This window comes from Micropterus dolomieu, linkage group LG05 (genome assembly GCF_021292245.1).
Source record: "Micropterus dolomieu isolate WLL.071019.BEF.003 ecotype Adirondacks linkage group LG05, ASM2129224v1, whole genome shotgun sequence".
NCBI classification, from domain to species: Eukaryota; Metazoa; Chordata; class Actinopteri; order Centrarchiformes; family Centrarchidae; genus Micropterus; species Micropterus dolomieu.
The window spans coordinates 29369952-29389334 of NC_060154.1; the positions used below are offsets into that span (position 1 = coordinate 29369952).

The window sequence follows — 19383 nt, forward strand, 5'->3', positions numbered from 1 at the left end:
CTTTTCACAGTAAATAAGATAAAAACATCTTAATAAGTGACTCACCTGTGTCACCTGTTAGCTTGGCTGCTGCCTAGTAAATACATTAGAAAGCACATTAATCACTTAACAGAGAAAACTGATGGCTTAACTTACTAAAGAATGAACTGACATCCTGGGACTCAACATTACAGCATTGTTTTGCATATTGTTAGTGTTTGACAAAGATGGAAAGGCTTACACTTACCAGTCCCAGGCCAAAGAACAGAATGATCCACCTGAGCGCCATGGCTGCAGCTGAAGACACACGCTCACTGTGTTGCTTCAACCTGCCTGAATCCTGCTGTGTCTAAAGAAATTGTGTTTTATCTTTGAGCAGAAATAGAAATACTTGTTACATGTTTCAGATCTATTTATGTCTTGTGGGTGTTACTTCCTTTATTGCTCTGCATGATGCACAATTATGCAGAATACATGTATCTGCAAGGCTGCCAGCAACCTATCCTATGGTTTCAGCATAAGATGAGGAAATGAAAGAAATGTGGTTAGTGAGCTAAAGTGATGTGATTGTGAATTGTACAGAAAGTTCTGTTTCTGTGTAAATGTGTGGGAATGGGGTGAGTGTGATGTAGTGTAAAAGTGCTTTGAGTGGTGGGAAAAACTAGAAAGGCATAATATAAGTACAGACCATTTACTATTTACAGTGAAGTGAAGCAGAAAGTTGCTCTCCTTTTTATTTCATGCACTTGGCATGTCAGAGCTAGACATTATCAAAACCTCCTGTGAGAGTCCCTGAAATTCAGCCTTATATGATCTTCACATGAGCTCTTGGCAAACCTTTTTCACATACAACCAGTTCTCTCTAATATAAAGGTAGGCTACAGTATAGCATTAGCAGGCCTTGCACAGCTGGACCCAAATGGCCCAAAAAACATGTTTTGGTACTGAGGTACAGTTTAAAGGAGACCTATTATACTGCATTTCCAGCCCTATATTGTAGTTCTGTGAGTCCTGTATGGCAGCTTTGCATGATTCAAAGTTAACAAAAAAAAAATTCTATCTTATACTGACTCTTCATGTAGGCCTTCATTTCAGCCTCTGTCTGAAACAAGCTGTAAATGCTCATGTCTCTTTAAGGCCCCCCTTTCAAAGTCCACTATCTTCTGATTGGCCAAGACCTGAAGCATGTTACCAGGCTGTTGTTGCCGCTGAGTGGTACTGGCAGACTGAGTATAGGTGTGAGGAGCAAATGACCATATATTGAATACCAGCTCCGTCTAGCTTTGTGTGTTGTAGAACAAAGTCGCTGGTAGAAAAAGCTGTAGATTCAGAGCAGAGCATTCAGAACAGGAAGACAATCTGAGGTTTTTGCTCACAGGGATTTCTTTTAAATATTTTAACCTCATTATTTGAAGCTTTGATCATGTTTAACATGAACATCCAGCATTGTAGATAAGTCATAAAATATGGAAAAGCATAATAGGTGTCCTTTAAGAAGATGTGTCTTTAAAAAAATAGAATGACATTTTAGGAAATACACTTTTCCGCTTTCTTGAGGGAATTGGAAGAGAAGATCAATATCAGCAGCTTGTTACTTTTGCTTAACACAAAGATTGGTAACAGGGGAAAACAGCAAGCATGCATTAAACAAACAAGATATATAGGGTTAATTAAGTAGAGGTTCAGAGGTCCTGGTAGTGTTAGTAGATTTTGTTACCTTTGGACAGGGCCAGGCCAGATGTTTGTTCTCTATCATTCCAGTTTGTTTGCTAAGATAAGCTAATTGGCTGTTGGCCGTAGCTTCATATTTAATGCACAGATAGGAGAGTGATGTCCATTTTCTCATCTTGGCAAGAAAGTGGATAAGCATATTTTCAAAAATGAACTATTCCTGTAACAACTAGCCTTGTGAAGCTAGAGATCGCAGAATAGGTGCTTAAAAACATTATTTCACATTTGCACAAATCCTAGAAATTATGCTTCTAGCTGCTTTTAGATTGTCACTGAGAATCCCAGCATTCCAGCTGTCACATTTCAGCTTTCCCTGCACTTTGTCTTTCAGTCTTGGCCCCATGAAGATCCTTCAGTTGTCCACGTGCCCATTTAACGGGAACTTCCCTTTAAACTTATGGCCTTCCCACCCTTCACCTCTTAATGCGGTTTAGTCGCTCGCTCATGATAGACAGGTACTGGGTCAGCTTCACCATGGCAATGATGATGGTTCCTCCAATCAAGGTGCAGGTTGGCCAGAACAGGGAGTGGAAGACGGCGACTCGACCATAGATCTGTGTCAGGATGGCACTGTCCATTCTGTCTGTTGGGTCCACAAAACACTGTACTGTGTGCTGAGATCTGAGACGCTCAGAAATGTTCTGAACTATCACATGTGTGGCTGCATAGTCCTTAAGGCACTTTGGGATGTAGAAGCACTGAAGGAAAGAACAGAAAAAGAGAAAAACTGAAACATTGTTTTGCTGTGGTAGTCCTGGTGTTATTAAGGTTCCATAAATGTTTTGGCCATTCACAGTCAAGAACTGAGTTGCATCAGCTGGTCCTTCCTAAGTTCGCAGTAACTACTAGCTAGCTTCAAACTATCGATTTACTAAATCACTCAGCATCATTAAAACTTTTATAGAAATGTCTGAACTAATAAAGACTTTGGTCATTTGTTTATTGGTTCCTTGGTCACTGTGGCATCACAAGCTGTAACATGAATGCTGGCCAAACAATATATTAAACCTTCTCAGTTCACGTCATTATTAAGTTGCATTTCGATCAAGTGTCAGGTGAGATATGGTGGTGTTCCATATTAACCTTTTCCCTTCAATATAAATAGGTCAAATATTAGGATAAGTTTGCACTTTCAAACAGCTGGTGCACCCCCTCCAAAGTACTTCCATATGATCCCTCTCATTCTATTGCATTTCCCAAATGTGAGTGATGGATTACATAACATAATTTGATTTGCAGATTTAAAGTTTAGAATAAATGAAGAGAAATAATTGTAGCCTTTGCTTAGTCAACTGACCATTTGCTAAGCCACGCCCTGAATACGCAGCCCGCCAATCACAGTGCAGTATAGGACTCGCTCTAACTGAAGTCCGGCACTTTCGTGGCTGTGTTCCATTGACTCGTATGCAAAGGAGTCATTTTCTAGATTTTTTTGCTATATTTTTCCAAGATATGGTCAAACACTGTTCCTGGAGCACTTGTAATAATTAAAGTTGCTGCCCAGAGAGCAGTGGCGTAAGGTGGTAACAATGGGCCCCAATGCAGGCTGTTTGCATGTCTGTATTGGCAAATTTATGTGCCTTGTTTCCATGTTGTGCAAGGTTTAACAATGGATAAGATTAGATGCAGTAAATACCCAATTAAAGCTCCCTAAATTCCATATTAACATATTAAATTCAACAGTTCTCTTTGTATGCGTATCTCTCTAACACAAAAATCTGCTGCTGTGGCTGTGCTGAGTGCACCTGGACGCAGCAGTCTAAAGTACCATCATGTAATGGATTTTAGAGTCAGACTGTGTCACCTAGACTTTTGTATTTGCAAAGTACAGAAGTCAGAGAAAGTTATAAGGAGCATGGCCTGTGCTGTCATTGTCAAAATCCTGAAACATCACCACAAACAGCTGAGTGCAGGAGGTGTCAACAGTGCTGAAATTACACTTTTTGGGGCAATTTCAGTACAATAACCTCCTGAATCACGACAACGACATTCCTCTTAGATAGAGGCAAGACAGTATGGTGAATAAGAAAGAAAAGTGGTCAACTCTCACAACACCATGTCCTGAAAACAGGCCAGCTACAGCGCACACACAATGTAATACCCACAGGCACATCCACAAAATTAAACAGGTAGGCCTACTGAGCAGCAAGCTGACCCTGACAGCCTCCTGTTCTTTTCTCTCCTGTCTCTTCTTGAAACAACTTTTATGTGTGAATAGCATGACTGCTAGTCTAATTGTCAGATTTTGTGCTTCACTCAATTTCTGGAGTCTTGTCGTGTTGTCACATGATCAAATAGAAACTTTAGATTGAGCATTCAGCAGTCAGTTATTTTACCCACAAAAGTCTGTGATGTGAGACACCACGGCAAAGGGGGAAATGCACATATGAGTGTATATATAGCACTCGATCGCCATTGAAAAGGCAGTTTGAGGTGAAATGTGTGTTTACTAATGAGTGATAAGACTCAATGCATTTCTACCATGTAACTGACAAAGATCAGCCCGTACACGGTGGGTCTGCCACCGTCAAGGGCCCACAGTACAGTACCGGCCCCGATGCAGCTGCACTGTCTATACCTACGCCCCTACCAGAGAGGTTGAAAAGAGAAGTAAGATTTTATCCCTTTCCAAAGCATGAAAAAAATCCTAAAAAATGTAGGCTGTGGATTGTTCCTAATGGAGCTTATGCTAACTAACTTAACTTGCTACTGAATGTAGGCTAATGTTATATAACCCTACTGTTTTGGCTTTTTCATGATTGTAATAATGAACAGAGCAATGGTTCACCTTTACTCTGTGATCGGTAGGCTTTAGCTTCTGTCTTTAGTTGTTTCACGTCACTTTGACAGCCTGAATACGACCTTCAAATGTATAATGCAAACCTTTCAGTCTCCTTTCTGAGATTGCATTTTTCCCTTTTCCAAAAATCAGACAATATTTCTTCAGGGAGTGCAGTTATAGATAGTGACAGCGCTGTGATAAATCCGACAGGTCCAATAGTTTGTCAGACACAGTAACTTAGGGGGGGCGTGGCTTAGAAAAAGGGTCAATTAATTACTCTAATTCCCATGATACTAAAACCACAAAAATGTTTTCATAAATCAAGTAAGAAGTAGGGTAATTGTCTCATAAGCTCATATATAATCGAACTTCTTTTTGCAACCTGTAGACCTGCTGGAGAAAATGCAGGTTTAAGGTACTCATGCAATGCCTTCATTTATTAGACCCAGAGGTTCCCGCTTGGTCAATCCAAGTAAAACACTCCATACCTAGATGCCAGCTCATCGTGGTTTACTGCAATTGTACTGCAAATTTTGTCAAAGATACCAGTTAGAGGGGGAGGGAACAGGGAAACAACAGCAATACAATCAGTTGTAAAGTACCTCAGGACTGCTGTCCTGCGTCTCCTCGTTGTGCAACAGTCGTACCACCTTTCCTGAGGAGTTGAGGCTGACATACACCTGGAGACAGGGATAACGGGAACTCTTCCAGCATTCTGCTCCACAGCTGTATGAACAGTTTACATCCCATACAATGGTGGAGTTGACAATAGTACAGTTAGCCTCGTCTGTCCATACACTGTAGAGAAAGAGCAGTCATTTTCAATGCAATTGCACTTTCAAAGTGGTTAGTTCGTTACTGTGTGTGAATATGCAGATGATCATACATTTTAAGTCAATAATCACAATGAAGTCAACATAAAAAGAACATATTTCTGTTTTCTGAACTGAAACTGTAAGTGACCTTGTGACCTGTTATTACCTGTCAGAGTAAGAGCGCAGTATGGTGATTCCCAGGACAAAGTACATCATGACAGAGAGAAGGACCATACTGAGGCCCAGCAGTATGGCTCTGTCCTCTCCTGCCCTCAGAGCTGTCACTGTCTTCCTCTTGTCCAGGACGTCATATTCGCGAATCTTTTGATAGATGGATCTAAAAAACATTAAAGAAGCCCCTTGACAGTTTGAAACGTATACTGTAATTTTTACTTGTTTGGCTCCTAGATACTTGATATAATTTTTTGTTGTCTTATGAACAAAAATGCTACATGAGATCCTCAAATGAAGCCTTGCTTGTTTCTAAGCTGATCCCGAAGACTAATTGTGATTGTACCCTTTTGACTTTAAAGAGGTGGTATTATACTCATTTTCAGGTTCAAAATCCTATTTAGGGGTTGTACCAGAACAGCTTTACATGGTTTAATTTTCAAAACAACTTATTTTTTGTCATACTGCACATTGCACAATGTATCTTTCATCCATAAAGTTTTAACTGAGCTCTGTCTCTACATCACAGTAACAACTTCATTGACTTGACTGTGACTCCATCACAGCGTTATATGAGGCGCATTTAGCTTTCATCCCTGTGTCATCACAGGGGCAGTTCAGAGCAGAGTTTTCTGTGGGAGATGGGAACTCCCTTTGGGCTAGACTTTGATGTTTTTCTCTTTGCAAACATATTACATGCACAAAAAAGGTATATAACTCAATAAAGGAGAGGGAACAAGCCAAAAAGCATGATGCACCTCTTTAAGTGTGCTCATCATTTGCTCTTCAACTGACAGTTTGACTGCTTTTTACACTGAAATTATGATCATTGCCATGGTGAACATCGAAACAAGGCAGCATTCATTACCTGCGGTCATTTCTTCCATCTGTGGCTTTACTACCTGCCCACAGAAACATCCTATCTGAGGAATGAGAGAATTGTAGTCCACCGTTGCTGCCAGAGGAGATGACACACCTGCAAAATATAGAGACTGTAACTCAAAAGACATACACACCCAGCAGGAGCTGACTTCTGTTATTCTAATGGGCAAGGACAATTAGTTCAGAAATACTATGGGCTGTGGCTCAGATCTAAAGAAAAACTCCAATGCTGCCATAAATGTGTACTGTAGTTCAGTCAGGGACATTTGAAAGCCAAATATATTAGTAAAAAAGTTTCAACCAGGTCTGTTAAACAGAGAAAAAACTATATCATCTCCACAACTACAGTAGAGCAAGATACACTTTAACATCAGACACGGAACACTGTCTGATGTTAACATACAGTTAGCTCTGAAGATAAGGTGAATTCATGATGCATTTTAAAGAAATCATTAATTTATTTTATTTGCCACTTTTTATAGAGAATAAATACATGCTATCATACTTGTTTCAGAAACACCCTTACATTTGGCAAGACGATCATGATAGTTTACAAAAAATGTTTGATTACCACTGATAAGTATCAGCGACCGCAGCTCTGTTTCTAAAACAACACTAAATGTATCAGTTGTACTAGGGTGTGCAAACCGCAGATAACATCAAAAAGGCAAAAACAACCCCAGCTTGTTGTCAAGATACATGTTCATATGTCATCGCTGAACTGACTCAGCATGCCTCACAGTTATTTACAACCCAGGCTTAACGGGTATCTTTCATCAGTCATCAATAAGAGTCCTGTGCTCACTCTGAGAGGTTATAACGTTGTCAGCCCAGCTGTATGTATGTGTGTGTGTGTGTGTGTGTGTGTGTGTGTGTAGACATGTTAATAGAATATGTTCATTAATTAACAAAAGAAAAAATGAATGGACAGAGGAAAAAACTAAATCAAATCAAAATCTGGTGTGACCACCCTTTGCCTTCAAAACAGTATCAGCTCTTCTAGGTACACTTGCACAAAGTCAAGGATTTTGTAGGCATATCGTCAGATGTATGATTTAAAGGAGACTTATTGTGCTTTTCCATGTTTTTTGACTCTTCTACAATGTTACAATGTTGGATGTTCATGTTAAACATGGCCAAAGCTTCAAATAATGAGGTTAAAGGATTTAAAAGAAGTCCCTGTGAGTAAAAACCTCAGATTTCCTCCTGTTCTGAATACTCTGTTTTAAACAGCTTTTTCAACCAATGGCTCCGTTCTGACACACGGAGCTAGACGGAGCAGGTGTTCCATATATGGTCATTTGCTCCACACAGCAATGCTCAGTCTGTCTACCGCTCAGCAGCAACAATAGCCTGGTAACATGCTTCAGGTCTTGGCCAATCAGAAGACAGTGGGCATTGAGGGGGGGGGTCTTAAAGAAAACTCTAAAGCTTCTGAAATATTGGAAGTTGCATTCTTGTTCAGATTCTTAGTAGACTTACTTAGAGTAGCCTTTGCCTCATTTACATGTCTGTAGACAAACTAATTCAGTGCGACAGAATATAAATCTGCCCACATATCTCCCTGTTAGTGAGAAAAAACATGTAACCTAAAATAAGTGTGGAGCTGACATTGTGTGTGTGTGTGTGTGTGTACTTGTCTTTCCTGAGAACATGTGTTGGTTTGATTTATGTGTGTGTTGACTGACTGCATGCCTACACAGGTCTACAGTGTCTTTGAGTGTTATATTTCTCAGAAGAATTTATCTTTGTAAAGTAATGGAAAATCTCACATAACATGACATGTCATTTCTTTACAGTTGAAGACCTCCTGACCTTGTGAAGGTCGCACAGCACAGCACTGTCACTGAAATCAGATAGAAATTGTCTGATGTCACAATGTCCGCCTCCCTCTTCAGCTGCATCTCCTCTCTCCCAGGCCCCTTCAGCACTTTTCCCTACCTGACTACCAGATCAACGAGCCGAGCGGGCCATTCTTTAGAATTCCATAGAATCAGTGCTCACAGTGATTCTTAGCATTCTTTTTGAAGAATTTGCCTGATAAAATCAGTTAATAAGATGTGTTTAACACTATAAAATTTGCTCAATGTTACATTCACTGCCTTTGCCATCCAGAATAGCAGAGAACATCCCATTTCAGTGGGTTGGTTTTATACATCGATGCTGACTGGGTAAGACCTCTGACACACCTACCAAACGAGCCCATTACACAAGGAAACACGTCATTCAGGCCGGAATCCTTAGCAAAACTATTCACACCATTTTCAGATAGAACCTGTTCTCACTTCCCTCATCAGCCCTGCATTCACCAGACCTTCTGTTGATTCACCTGCTCACCTGCTGTCACTTCCCCTAACAGTCAGTCTCTCTGTAGCAGCCCAGGACCTTTATTCCTCCATCAGTTTGTCATAGTGGCTATCTTGCCTTGTGTTTTTGCTTTTGACCTCCTGTCACCCTAACCTGGACCAGAAACCACACATCTGCCTAACATTATACAATGCTAACTCCAGTGTTGTGTTTTATTAAAGTGTTACAACACTGTGTTTAAGCTTGTAAAGTAGGAAGAAGAAAAACACCTGGCTACTTTCCTTTCCAACTTCCAACCAAAGCCATGACCTTGGAGATACTACAAAAGAAACCAAAAGGACAATGGATGCAGGTGGAGCTGCACTGCATCAGTGAATGTCTGTGTCATTGCCTCCACCTCTGCATAGTCTTTCTGTCTCTCTGTTTGTCTGTCTGTGATTACCTAAGCAGAGTCAGGTGTGTCGGACCTGAACTGAGCCTCACCAGCTGCCCTCCATTCTGCAATCATGTCTCCTACAAGAAAACATTTCCAGCCATCTTATTGTATTGGTGATTGTTATCTTTTTGAATCTTATCTAACTGTGTTTTTGCTCTTCAGCACTTCAGCAGTTAACCTGTTGGTTTTGCCTCTAAACTCTGGTCCCTGCTTGGCTCTGCTTAATCTCTGGGATTCCCCTGTCCCTTGGGTTCACTGTAACTACATGGCAAAATATATGTGAGGTGAGGTGCATTGTGATTAAGATGCACAGTAACTTTTAGATAATAAACTGTTGGGTAACACAGGTGACATAAAAGGGTTGCTAGTTGACATGCATCAACTGAAACACTAACTTATTCCTAAAGCAAATCTGTATTGCGCCTTTCTAGTCTTTGTGACCACTGAAAGCATTTCTTGCACTACATCGCATTTACCCATTCACACACGTTCATACACTGAGCTTAAGTACTCAAACAGAAACTAACATTAACACACATACACCGATGAAACACCCAGTTCGGGGCTCAGTATCTTGCCCAAGGACACTTCGACACTCAGCCTGGAGGAGCCGTGGACTGAATCACCAATTAGCTCTAACTCCTGAGCCACAGCCGCCCATGCACTACAAAATTCAAATATAACTGACCATGCAGCAGAAGTGGCACAGCATTAGTACTCATGTGGAGTTGATGCTGGTGACATGACGGATGTAACTCCAATATATACTCTCTTTAGCTGTTTTGGTCTCCACCAACTCCTGAGGGAAATATCTGACTCTAGAGCTGCTAAATGCTCCACTCACCAGCTATTCAATAACTTGGTCTGTCTGCTGTTTGGTGGGAATGTGGTGTGCAGAGGGTCTGTTAGAAACAAACTGAAAAACTTTACAAAGCCCCATAGAGCTGAGAGTGACTGCAGAGTAAGGTGACAGTTCTTTGTGGGTCTGTGACTATGAAGAGGCGCTCTCACACTGCTTTATTTTCCAGAATTATTACGCCAATATGCCAGCTCGCTGCGCTGCATGAAAGGTACCGAGCCGGAAAGGGGGGTTAGACTTAATCCGCCTCTGAGCCAGGAATGTTGGTAGAAATAGAGGCAGAAAGATGTCTGTGTGAAAAGCTTCAGTGCTGTTGTGTTGTCTACAAGTTATGGTCTTTTGTTTTTCACCCGGAAAGTCGGATCGCTATGTGAAAGCACACACGGTTGAGGGATTTTGCTGAAATATGTTGTTGAGTATGAATGAGCACAGGGCACAGTGCAACTGGGGGCACCAGCCGCATTGCACGTTGCAGTTTGACCCTAGTATAAAATTATTAAAAAATGCAACTTTAAATCTTTAACTCTGTTTATTCAGTTAAACCTGGAGTCAGTGAAACTGGGAATGGTAGACGCACAATGTGCACACACACATACCAACATTGTTTTCAGACTATAGTGATCTCAAGATAAACATGAACATGCATTTGATCAGATCCCTCTCTCCTGTATTTCTCAACACCAATTACAAGACATTAATGTCAGCTGTTTTAAGAGCATTTTCACTGTTGACTGAAATGATGTCAAAGAAAAGTTTGAGGGTTCACATGCTCCCTAATTTTTTGAAATTCAATGGCTTAAGAGAAGTGGTTCTGATCCGGGGACCCCCAGGTGTTCTTGAGGAGGTGCACTCATATTACAGTTGATGTTTAATTTTTTAATTGACTGTCTTAATGATGTGGTAAAACTGGGGGGGAGTTCACCATGAACTAAAACAACAACAAACAAATAAACAGCAGACCAAAACACCAGGAAGCTGTTGGTACCTGGCTACTAAAGCAGGAGCAGTCAACATGACAGAACTAAATATTGACAGAGGCATGCGTCACTACACACACAGACACGCTTGGTCTATAAACGTAATAGAGCCAGGAATGATGGACCACCTGATGGGTGCCTGAGTCAATATTTGCTTATCCTATAAATGCATGCTGTCCGGTTGGTGGTTGTGAGCACTGTTTCAGATAGGCCTTTTAGGACTGGAGAGCTCTTAACTGCAGCTTAGCAACAGCTTGACTTCATTGAAATATATGCTGGTGATAAGCATGGTGGGAAATGTCAACACTGATGACAACACTTAAGACTGAAATACAAACCACCCAAGGGGTCATAATATAAATCTAAGGGAAAATGAGATGAATAACAAGATGAGAAAATAGTTGTTGCTTCACAAATAATGTTCATTTTATTCTGATGTTGAATCTATTTTTTTATATTTATTTTTTTCAAAATTGAAAATATAGGATAGTTTTACCTTTGGTTGGTTGCTCGCAACTCAGACATATTAGGAGGAGTCACGAGCAGGTACTGCTTCATGGTCAAGATTCATAAGCCAAGAAGGTTGGAATCTACAGAAGGCCTAAGCCGCCACCCATTCAAATATTTTTCTTTCTCCATTTTACCGTAATAACGGGATAATTTTCTTGTCATCTCGAGATAACAAAACAGTATTTTAACACAGGAGTTGGCAGGAGTGAAGAAATATTTAATGTCACTGGTTAGCTCAGTTGGTAGAGCTCTTTTTTATAATACTCTTCAATAAAGTTCTTCTGAAGAGGCTGTTTCACATTCATCAACCTATCATTCCCAGGCAGAGGCAATTCTTGTGCTCCTCATTCAGGGGAATCCATTTAACGTTACACATTATTTCGGTACCTTTGAAATAGCCGTCGGGAAATGTGTGATTGGATTCCCCTGAATCTCTTCATAACAACTTTGTTGAAGAGGATGATAAAAAATACACAAAAAAAGAAATAAAATCATTGAGAGCCGGGGTCAAGCACACATTCCTTGGATTACAAGACCTGTGCTCTACCGACTGAGCTAACCAGAGACACTGGAGAAGTTTTCTTAAATTATCCTAAAGAAACACACCTGCCAACCACTGTATTCAGCTATGGTTTGGACCCCAGGAAGAATAGCTGGTGCTTCAGCTACACCTAATGAGGATCCTAATAAATGAAATGAAATAAAATCTCGAGATCACAAGATAATTATCCCATTATCCCAGGAAAACAGAGTAAAAAAATATCGGAATGGATGGCCACTTAGGGCTTCCGTAGTGTCATACTCTCCATGCATTAACATGATCTGATGTCGCCTCACAAGGATTCCTGGTAATACAGTCTTAGAAAATGAAAAGCATTAAACAATATTTGTTACTGCCACTTGGCTCAGTCTAAAGACTCTTCTTAGCCCAGTAGCTTTATCCCCATGGTAATGCTAGAAAACAATTTAACAGGTTTTTAAAGATCATTTTCAACACTGTGAGACTGAACAAAGGTGCAATTCTTTATTCAGACTAAGGCTGAACGATTAACTGTTTTTATATTGACTTATATTGGTTGGTCGTTCTGTGAACAAATAATAATTTATAGCTTGTCAACTGAACTCAGTAACAACATGATTAGATTGTAAGCCTACTGAATGGAACACTAACAAATGTGTATATATGTTGTGTGTAGTATACTGTGTATGTATATATTGGAACGGCAGTAGAGGAAGACAGAAAGTAAATTCAAACCCAAACACAACAAGAGCTTATTTCAGCTTATGTTTTTAAACTATATGAGTATAGTGATGATATGGAGCTCACCTGATTTCTGATGGTGGTGTCGGACAAAAGTCAATGGTCAGACTGTCTGAGCAGTTGTCCCCTAACATGGCACCTTGCACTTTAGAACACCTCCACCCATGGGCTTGTGTTTGCCTTTATCCAAACTATGGCTTCCTTTTGATACACTTAATAGTCCTGGCTGCTGCCTGATAGCAGGCTCAACAGTCTTCACTGCTATACGTCCTATTTCAGAGGAAAAGAAAGAATGCTTCAAAAAGTTCCAAACCAAATTAACTCAAAATTTGCTAATGGATTCTAATTTGCAGAAAGCAGAAAAAAGAGAAAAAAATGGGAAAGGGTCAATAACAATCCATTATTCTCCAAATAATTAAAGCCCATAAGTCTTTGTGGCTGAGGTGAAAGAAGCCCGGTCTGCCGTGTCAGGTCTATAACAGCGGTGTCCACGTCAGCCTCATCAGCATCTGTCGGTGTGGATGTGGGAGGTGGCTGGGTTGTGTGGAAGTGGGGTGGTTTTGAAAGACGAAGGAGACGTGGACGTGAAAATAATGACGTTCCCACAACACAAGTCAGGAATCCTCTCCACTCTATGTCAACAACGTCTGTCCTCCCCACTACTGACCAAACTCTGGAAACAGCTGCTATATAAAACTTGGCAAAGTGATGGCAGGCACAGTGTAAATAATGCTATTTAAATAATCTGGGGCAATCACTCTCAGTGCACTGCTACATTTATTTAGTACACAGATCTTAGAGTGGGCCCAGTTTTTGGTCAAGCTTGTCTACCATGTCCTTTTAGTATGTGCTGTGGAGATGGAATGGAGTTGGAGGAAATACTTTAAAAATAAACATCCTTTGCTGGGTATTTCTTTCCCTTAGCAATAAATATCTGGACAGTACATTAGCTCAACGGTTAGCACTGTTACCTCACAGTTGGAATGTTCCTGGTTTTGCTGTCTGCGTAGAGTTTGCATGATGTCCCTCGGTCACTGTGTGTGTGACTTATAGTTTACCCAGATTTGAAACTGCCCGTGGTAAACTGATGACACGCTACCTCCTCAGAACTACACGGCATCTAGACAAAGTTAACAACTACCTCGTGAAGAAAGTTAAACATCTAGCAGCTAAAGACGCAAAATGACTGAACGATTCTCCAAAACTCATGTTTGTGTATGTATTAAACAAACAATATGTAACATGTTATTTAGTGAGCTTTGTTTTACCTTTGGGACAGCCCCAGGCTTTCCCCCAGCTTCCAATCTTTACGCTAAGCCAATCACTTGCTGGCTCAAACGTTGTGCTTACTGTGTGCAAAGATAACAGTGGTTTAGACAACTAAAAAAAAACATTTTTGGGGAAAACCTGTGCTTATGTTTTCAATTAAAAGTCCTTTCAGTGGATGACAGATATCTGACACAATAGTTGTGTCTGTACGTGTGTATGCTAGTGTAGTGTCAAGTAGCACATTATTGTACCAAAAGGGTTTCATACTGGATAAAAGCAGAGGCATGAAAGGTGATGTAAGTCGCTAAAAAATGTAAAAAGGAGGACAAAAAGTAACTATTTCATGTAAATGTGTTTTGTGTACAGATGCATATGCACATGGACACATGTCTTCAGTTGTAACTTTAACATGAGTCGTGCCATTTGTAACGAACAGAGCTATTTCCTAACCTTTCTTATAACTGTTAAAAAGGTCATGGGCAGCATATCTTGCTGACAACAGGAATGTTCTCTGATGTGGTCACACATCCTATGCCATACACACATGCTCACACATACTGTCCACATACTGCAAGCTGTCCTCAACTATATCCTTAGACATAGCTACATACAACACCATGACATACATTGACTCTCTCACACACACACACACACACGCACGCTTGCTTCATCATAAGCAGTTGATAAGGCAAACTGTCAGGTGGCAAGATGACGGCACAGGTGCAGACACACAGGCATGCCTGCCACACTCACACCCACACCCACCCACACACAGTGTGTCTCAGCAGTGATGTCATGCTTCTGTTTCTGGAAGGTTATTTGGACGGTATGTGTTTCGGTGTGTGTAGCCTGCAGTTGTCTTTTGCCACCCGACTCACTGCAGAACACACGGTAAAAGTCAGACACAGCTGTTCAGCCTTCTTTAGAAAAAAATAGTTAAGATGCAGCTTATAAAATAAAGCTGCAGTAAAAATGACTATATACTAAATAAAATCAATACTGGAGATACACATGTGGGGTAAAACAAACGGGATAGTGCTGCTGCTGTCACTTTCACCCTCAACAACTCAACTTATTTTCAACTTGGGCTGCCACTGCTGTTACATTGCTTCAGACAGAAGAACAAGAGTTTGTTTGCCATTTGGATTTGTGAAGAACTCTATTGAATAACTAGAGACACACAGAGAGAGAGAGAGAGAGCTAAAATCATGCCACAAACTGAGGACAACCAGTGGAATTTCAGACTAGCAGACCAGACTGATAAATATATTAAACAATTGTACTGAAAAAAAATTCTAATCATTATTATTTTCATTGTTAATTATTTCAGTAATTCTTCCTTTATTTGTTTTTTTTTTATTTCATATTTGATACAGATTTGTTGTTTTCTATATATTTATTTTCTGCATTAACTTTATTTTGAATTTTTTTTTACACACACAAACGCACACTTTTACTGTTTTATTTACTTTATTTAATGAACTGCATGAAATTAACAGTTCTTTTTTAATTCATTTGTAGCTTATTGTTGTTTTACATTCATGCCAATAAAGCTGAATTGATCTAAATTGAGAGAGAGATGTCTTAAACTGGAGTCAGCACAGTTGCGCACTTGAAGACCATCAAATGAGTGAAGCTGTAAATTGGTATATATTAATAAAATCATGGGTCTCCCTTTAAAGTTTCTGTTAACTATATTCAAGCAACACACTCCCAGTGTTTTACAGCAGACTGTAGCCCTTAGCAGAATTCGTCCACTTAAATGCAAGGCTTGTTTACCAAGAAAAGCTGGCAAAGGTTCACTGTGAAAATGTGTTTTGTTGCAAATATGTTCATTTTTAATGCATAACTGTAGCACAAAATAAATTGCATTTTTACCTGATGTCAGTGTCCTGTTTTTTTGGCAGGCCCTTAATGGATGAGGCGTGATTCTGAATAAAGTCGTGTTCATTCAGATTAACACAAACACTATAAAAAATACCAGAAAAACATAAATTAATTTATTCATAGATAGAAATAGTTATATAAGAATTAATAAGTGAACAGGGTGCTTGTAAGTTTTGTTCTTATGGGAACACATCTACTGACACTGCCCACTATCACTGTTGTCCAAGAGCCTATGATCACCAATATGGCTGCCAACAGGTGTTTTACTTCAAAGACATCTCTATTGCAGCTGGTAAGCAAAAGTGGGGTATGACTGACACATAACACTGGCTCACCGGCACAGGTCTCTTGCTGTTATGCTACAGCCACAATGATAAATTGCCAAACTGTGTTTCTTGACCTTGTATGAGAATGTGCTAAACAGAATGAGAGTGAAACAGGGGAAAAGACAGAGGGAGAGTTAGAAAGACAGTGTGATTTACAGTAGATAGGATTAGAGTTAGCTTGTCTGAGACATATTGTGTTGTGAGTGTTAGAATGAGTGCTAATAGAAGAGGGGTAGAGACAGCTGCTGTTAATGGTTCAGACCAGACTTGGTGGCTCCCCACAGTGTGGCACCATTATTGGAACGATCCACGCTGCCGGGAAGTCATTTCAGTACATGATCTGCAGCTGAATTAAAATTTGGAGAATGTAACAGCTATTTGTTCATTTTTTGCATGACAAATCTAAAAGAAAGGTATTATACTTTTATGTTTTTTTCTTCGGTATCTGTTTACTCTTTAAAGTGTCATACTGTTGTAAATAAATGTGTGCATTTCACAGTACATTTGACAGTGTGACTGTTTTCCCCCCTGCAATAAGCAAAGTAGATATAAAAATGATTTTTAGTAGCTTTCTCAACTCTGCTCCCATCCAATGGAAAGCTACTGCACTGATAAACACACACACTTCTGAAAAGAAGACGCAGTGTAAATAGTGATGAGAAGAGGAAGGGACAATGAAAAGAGAAATTAAGTATCAACACAAAATCAAACCTAAATTTAAACAAAACATTTAGAAACACAATGAGTCAACTTATTTTTGATCTCTTGGGGGCAGCAAAAAAATAGGTGTAACAACAATGACATATTTTAACCTTCTAAGTTATTTTAGGTGTTAGATAACCAGTGCCTGGCACAGAGAAACATTAGCATTACTTTGGCATCACGCTTCTGGCCACATGATGAATGTAAGTCATATATTCACTATCTGCAATATGTTCACCAGTCAGTTGCTACCTCTGTCTGTCGGATGTTACTGACTCGGTTTTTAGGGCTCTTTGCTGATAACACATGACTGATATATCACAACAGGGTTTCACCCTGTTAATGATGGCTTTTACATGTTTTGTTCTAAACTTCCAGTCTTATGACATGGTCTGTGCAAAATGCCGCACAAAAACCTCATGGCAGTGAGCTTTGAAACCACCATGATGAAAGCAAAGTCATCAGATGTCGGAAATGACAAGACACATTGCATTCATTTTGTTTTCCTTTCAGTTATTGATAAAGACCATTACATGGAAGAGCTTCACCTAGTGGTGGGACTGCTCTTACACTAATGTTGCACCATTATCCTATCCACTACCCCCCAAACTTTTGGGCAATGTAATAAAACATCTTCTTGAACACGAAAATGCCTTTAGAGGACTTTGCGCCACCAAAGCTTTTCCTTTTCTCATTCTGTCAAACTGTCTGAACTTACCTTCAAGTGCTGCTGAAGTCAAAAAGTGTCCTGGCTGCAGGTGTTCATTTTGTATTTTAATCCCATGGCATGTTACTGTAAGAAGTGTCCTTTAGGCTGAGCCAACATGTGATATTCTGCCTGCCAGGGACGGAGCAGCCCCCAGCACTCCTCCCATACTTCAGACTGAGGGACAGCCATAATAGCCACACTGCCTCTTACTGCTCACAATAATAATGAGTGTGTGATGATGATAGTCTGAGGGATTTGGGGGGAGAGACAAGTGTTTGGTATGAGATGGGGGAAAGGAAAGAAGAGTGAAAAGGAGGAGTTGTGACAATGTAGGAGGAAAAAATGACTGTGTTGGGGGAAGAATTTCACCAATCGGCTTGGCAATGTACCTCATACCTCGAGGCAATTTCAAGTAAGTTAGGAAAATATTTTTGAAGAAAACAAACACAACCACCACTGCAACCTCCTCCCTATGTGATTGTTTTCTGGGATCCACCGTATGACAACTTTGGAACACAACACAAGGCAAAGCCACAATCACAAACAAAAAGACAAAAGAACACATTAGCACAACTTTGTAAGAGAGGCCTCTTCAAAGGATCAAACAAGGTATGACACTGCCGCACAAGTTCCTTACTCACTTAAAAAGTGTTTTAAGTAAACCCAGCTTAATTTACAGAAGCCCAACAACTTAGATTTGTAAAAGCAATATATAATTATTACAATTTTTGTGACTTTTTGGCCAAGATCATCAGTATGCTCTTTTGGCTTTGAAGGCCCCATAGTCTACCCACACAGGTGTTTTCACTTGTGCTTTCTTTTCACACCAGTATCCTTACTGTTACTTTAAATTTGGCAACCTCACATATAGTTTATTTAATAATTTAGGGAGATGTGACACATTCTTTATTACACATTATTGTACACAGTATATTACATTCATACACAATTTGAATTGTTTTTTATTATAGTGATTGCAGCGGTTCAAGTCTCCACCTACTAAGCTCATTCTCCTTAAACTTTGGTTACTGTGAGCAACTGTATTTATGCAGCAGATGTGTTTAGACACTTTAGACACAGTGACCTCTAGTGGCAGCTGGCTGGCTTCTAAAGACAGCTGCAGGGCTCAGACTCAACACAGCTGAGCCAAAAAGTGTAGAAGAAGTCAATGTACATTCTCTGGCTGAGCATTAAACTGCAGCATCTGAGGACACAGCACAAATAGGATTTTTTCAAGACAAAAAATAAAAGCCTACCAGCATCTCAAAAGCCTCACAAATGAACAACTAATTACTTGTGGTTTTTATAATTTTGATTTTGAATGGATTTAACACACAAGGTCTAAGCTTTACCTTTCGACAGAAGGCCGGGCGAGCTGTTTTCCTGTGCTTAGTTTCTTGCCAGCAGTCACTTGGCTGTAGTTTCATATTTAATAGACACTGATGTTTTAGATCTGATTATCAGTGTTTTAATGAACTTCTAATTAAATGCTCCTTAATAGTTATGAAAGTGTCCAATAAAAGATATTTCTTTTTTTATGTACACCAGTATAGTTACATTTACAATGTTAAAATAACAGCAAACTTAAATGACTCATACCCTTCTCTATTAGCACTATACAACAATATGCTAAACAGGTCGTTACAAACTCATAAAGGTGTTAAAACAACAGGTGATGAAAACTGAATGGAGAAACAAATCAGTGGCTCACCCTTGGGTGCCTCGAGCACAGGCTTTTCTGAAGCTCCTCTGGTGTAGCATGCCTTTGATATGTTTATGT

At 39.9% G+C, this 19383-nt stretch overlaps 3 protein-coding genes across 3 annotated transcripts in view; 1 reads left to right on the plus strand and 2 right to left on the minus strand.

The window, feature by feature from the left end:
• Positions 1-335, minus strand: part of mep1ba (meprin A subunit beta a) — a 59396-nt gene extending 59061 nt beyond the window's left edge. Inside the window, exons 1-2 of the mRNA XM_046050029.1 lie at positions 227-335; positions 46-73 (exon numbers count right to left, since the gene is read on the minus strand). Coding sequence (XP_045905985.1) covers positions 46-73; positions 227-268 — 70 coding nt within the window. The 5' untranslated portion in view covers positions 269-335. The remainder of the gene's footprint in view (positions 1-45; positions 74-226) is intronic.
• Positions 1-19383, plus strand: part of tbl1xr1a (tbl1x receptor 1a) — a 402448-nt gene that overhangs the window by 261785 nt on the left and 121280 nt on the right. The gene's annotated exons all lie outside the window — the stretch shown is intronic.
• si:ch211-247n2.1 (calcium-activated potassium channel subunit beta-2) lies at positions 1406-19357 on the minus strand. The gene is made up of 5 exons (XM_046050777.1): positions 19315-19357; positions 6347-6454; positions 5474-5644; positions 5095-5290; positions 1406-2408 (listed from the first exon to the last, which is right to left on the minus strand). The coding sequence occupies exons 2-5, from the start codon at positions 6394-6396 to the stop codon at positions 2124-2126; spliced, it is 702 nt and encodes a 233-aa protein (XP_045906733.1). The 5' UTR covers positions 6397-6454; positions 19315-19357; the 3' UTR covers positions 1406-2123.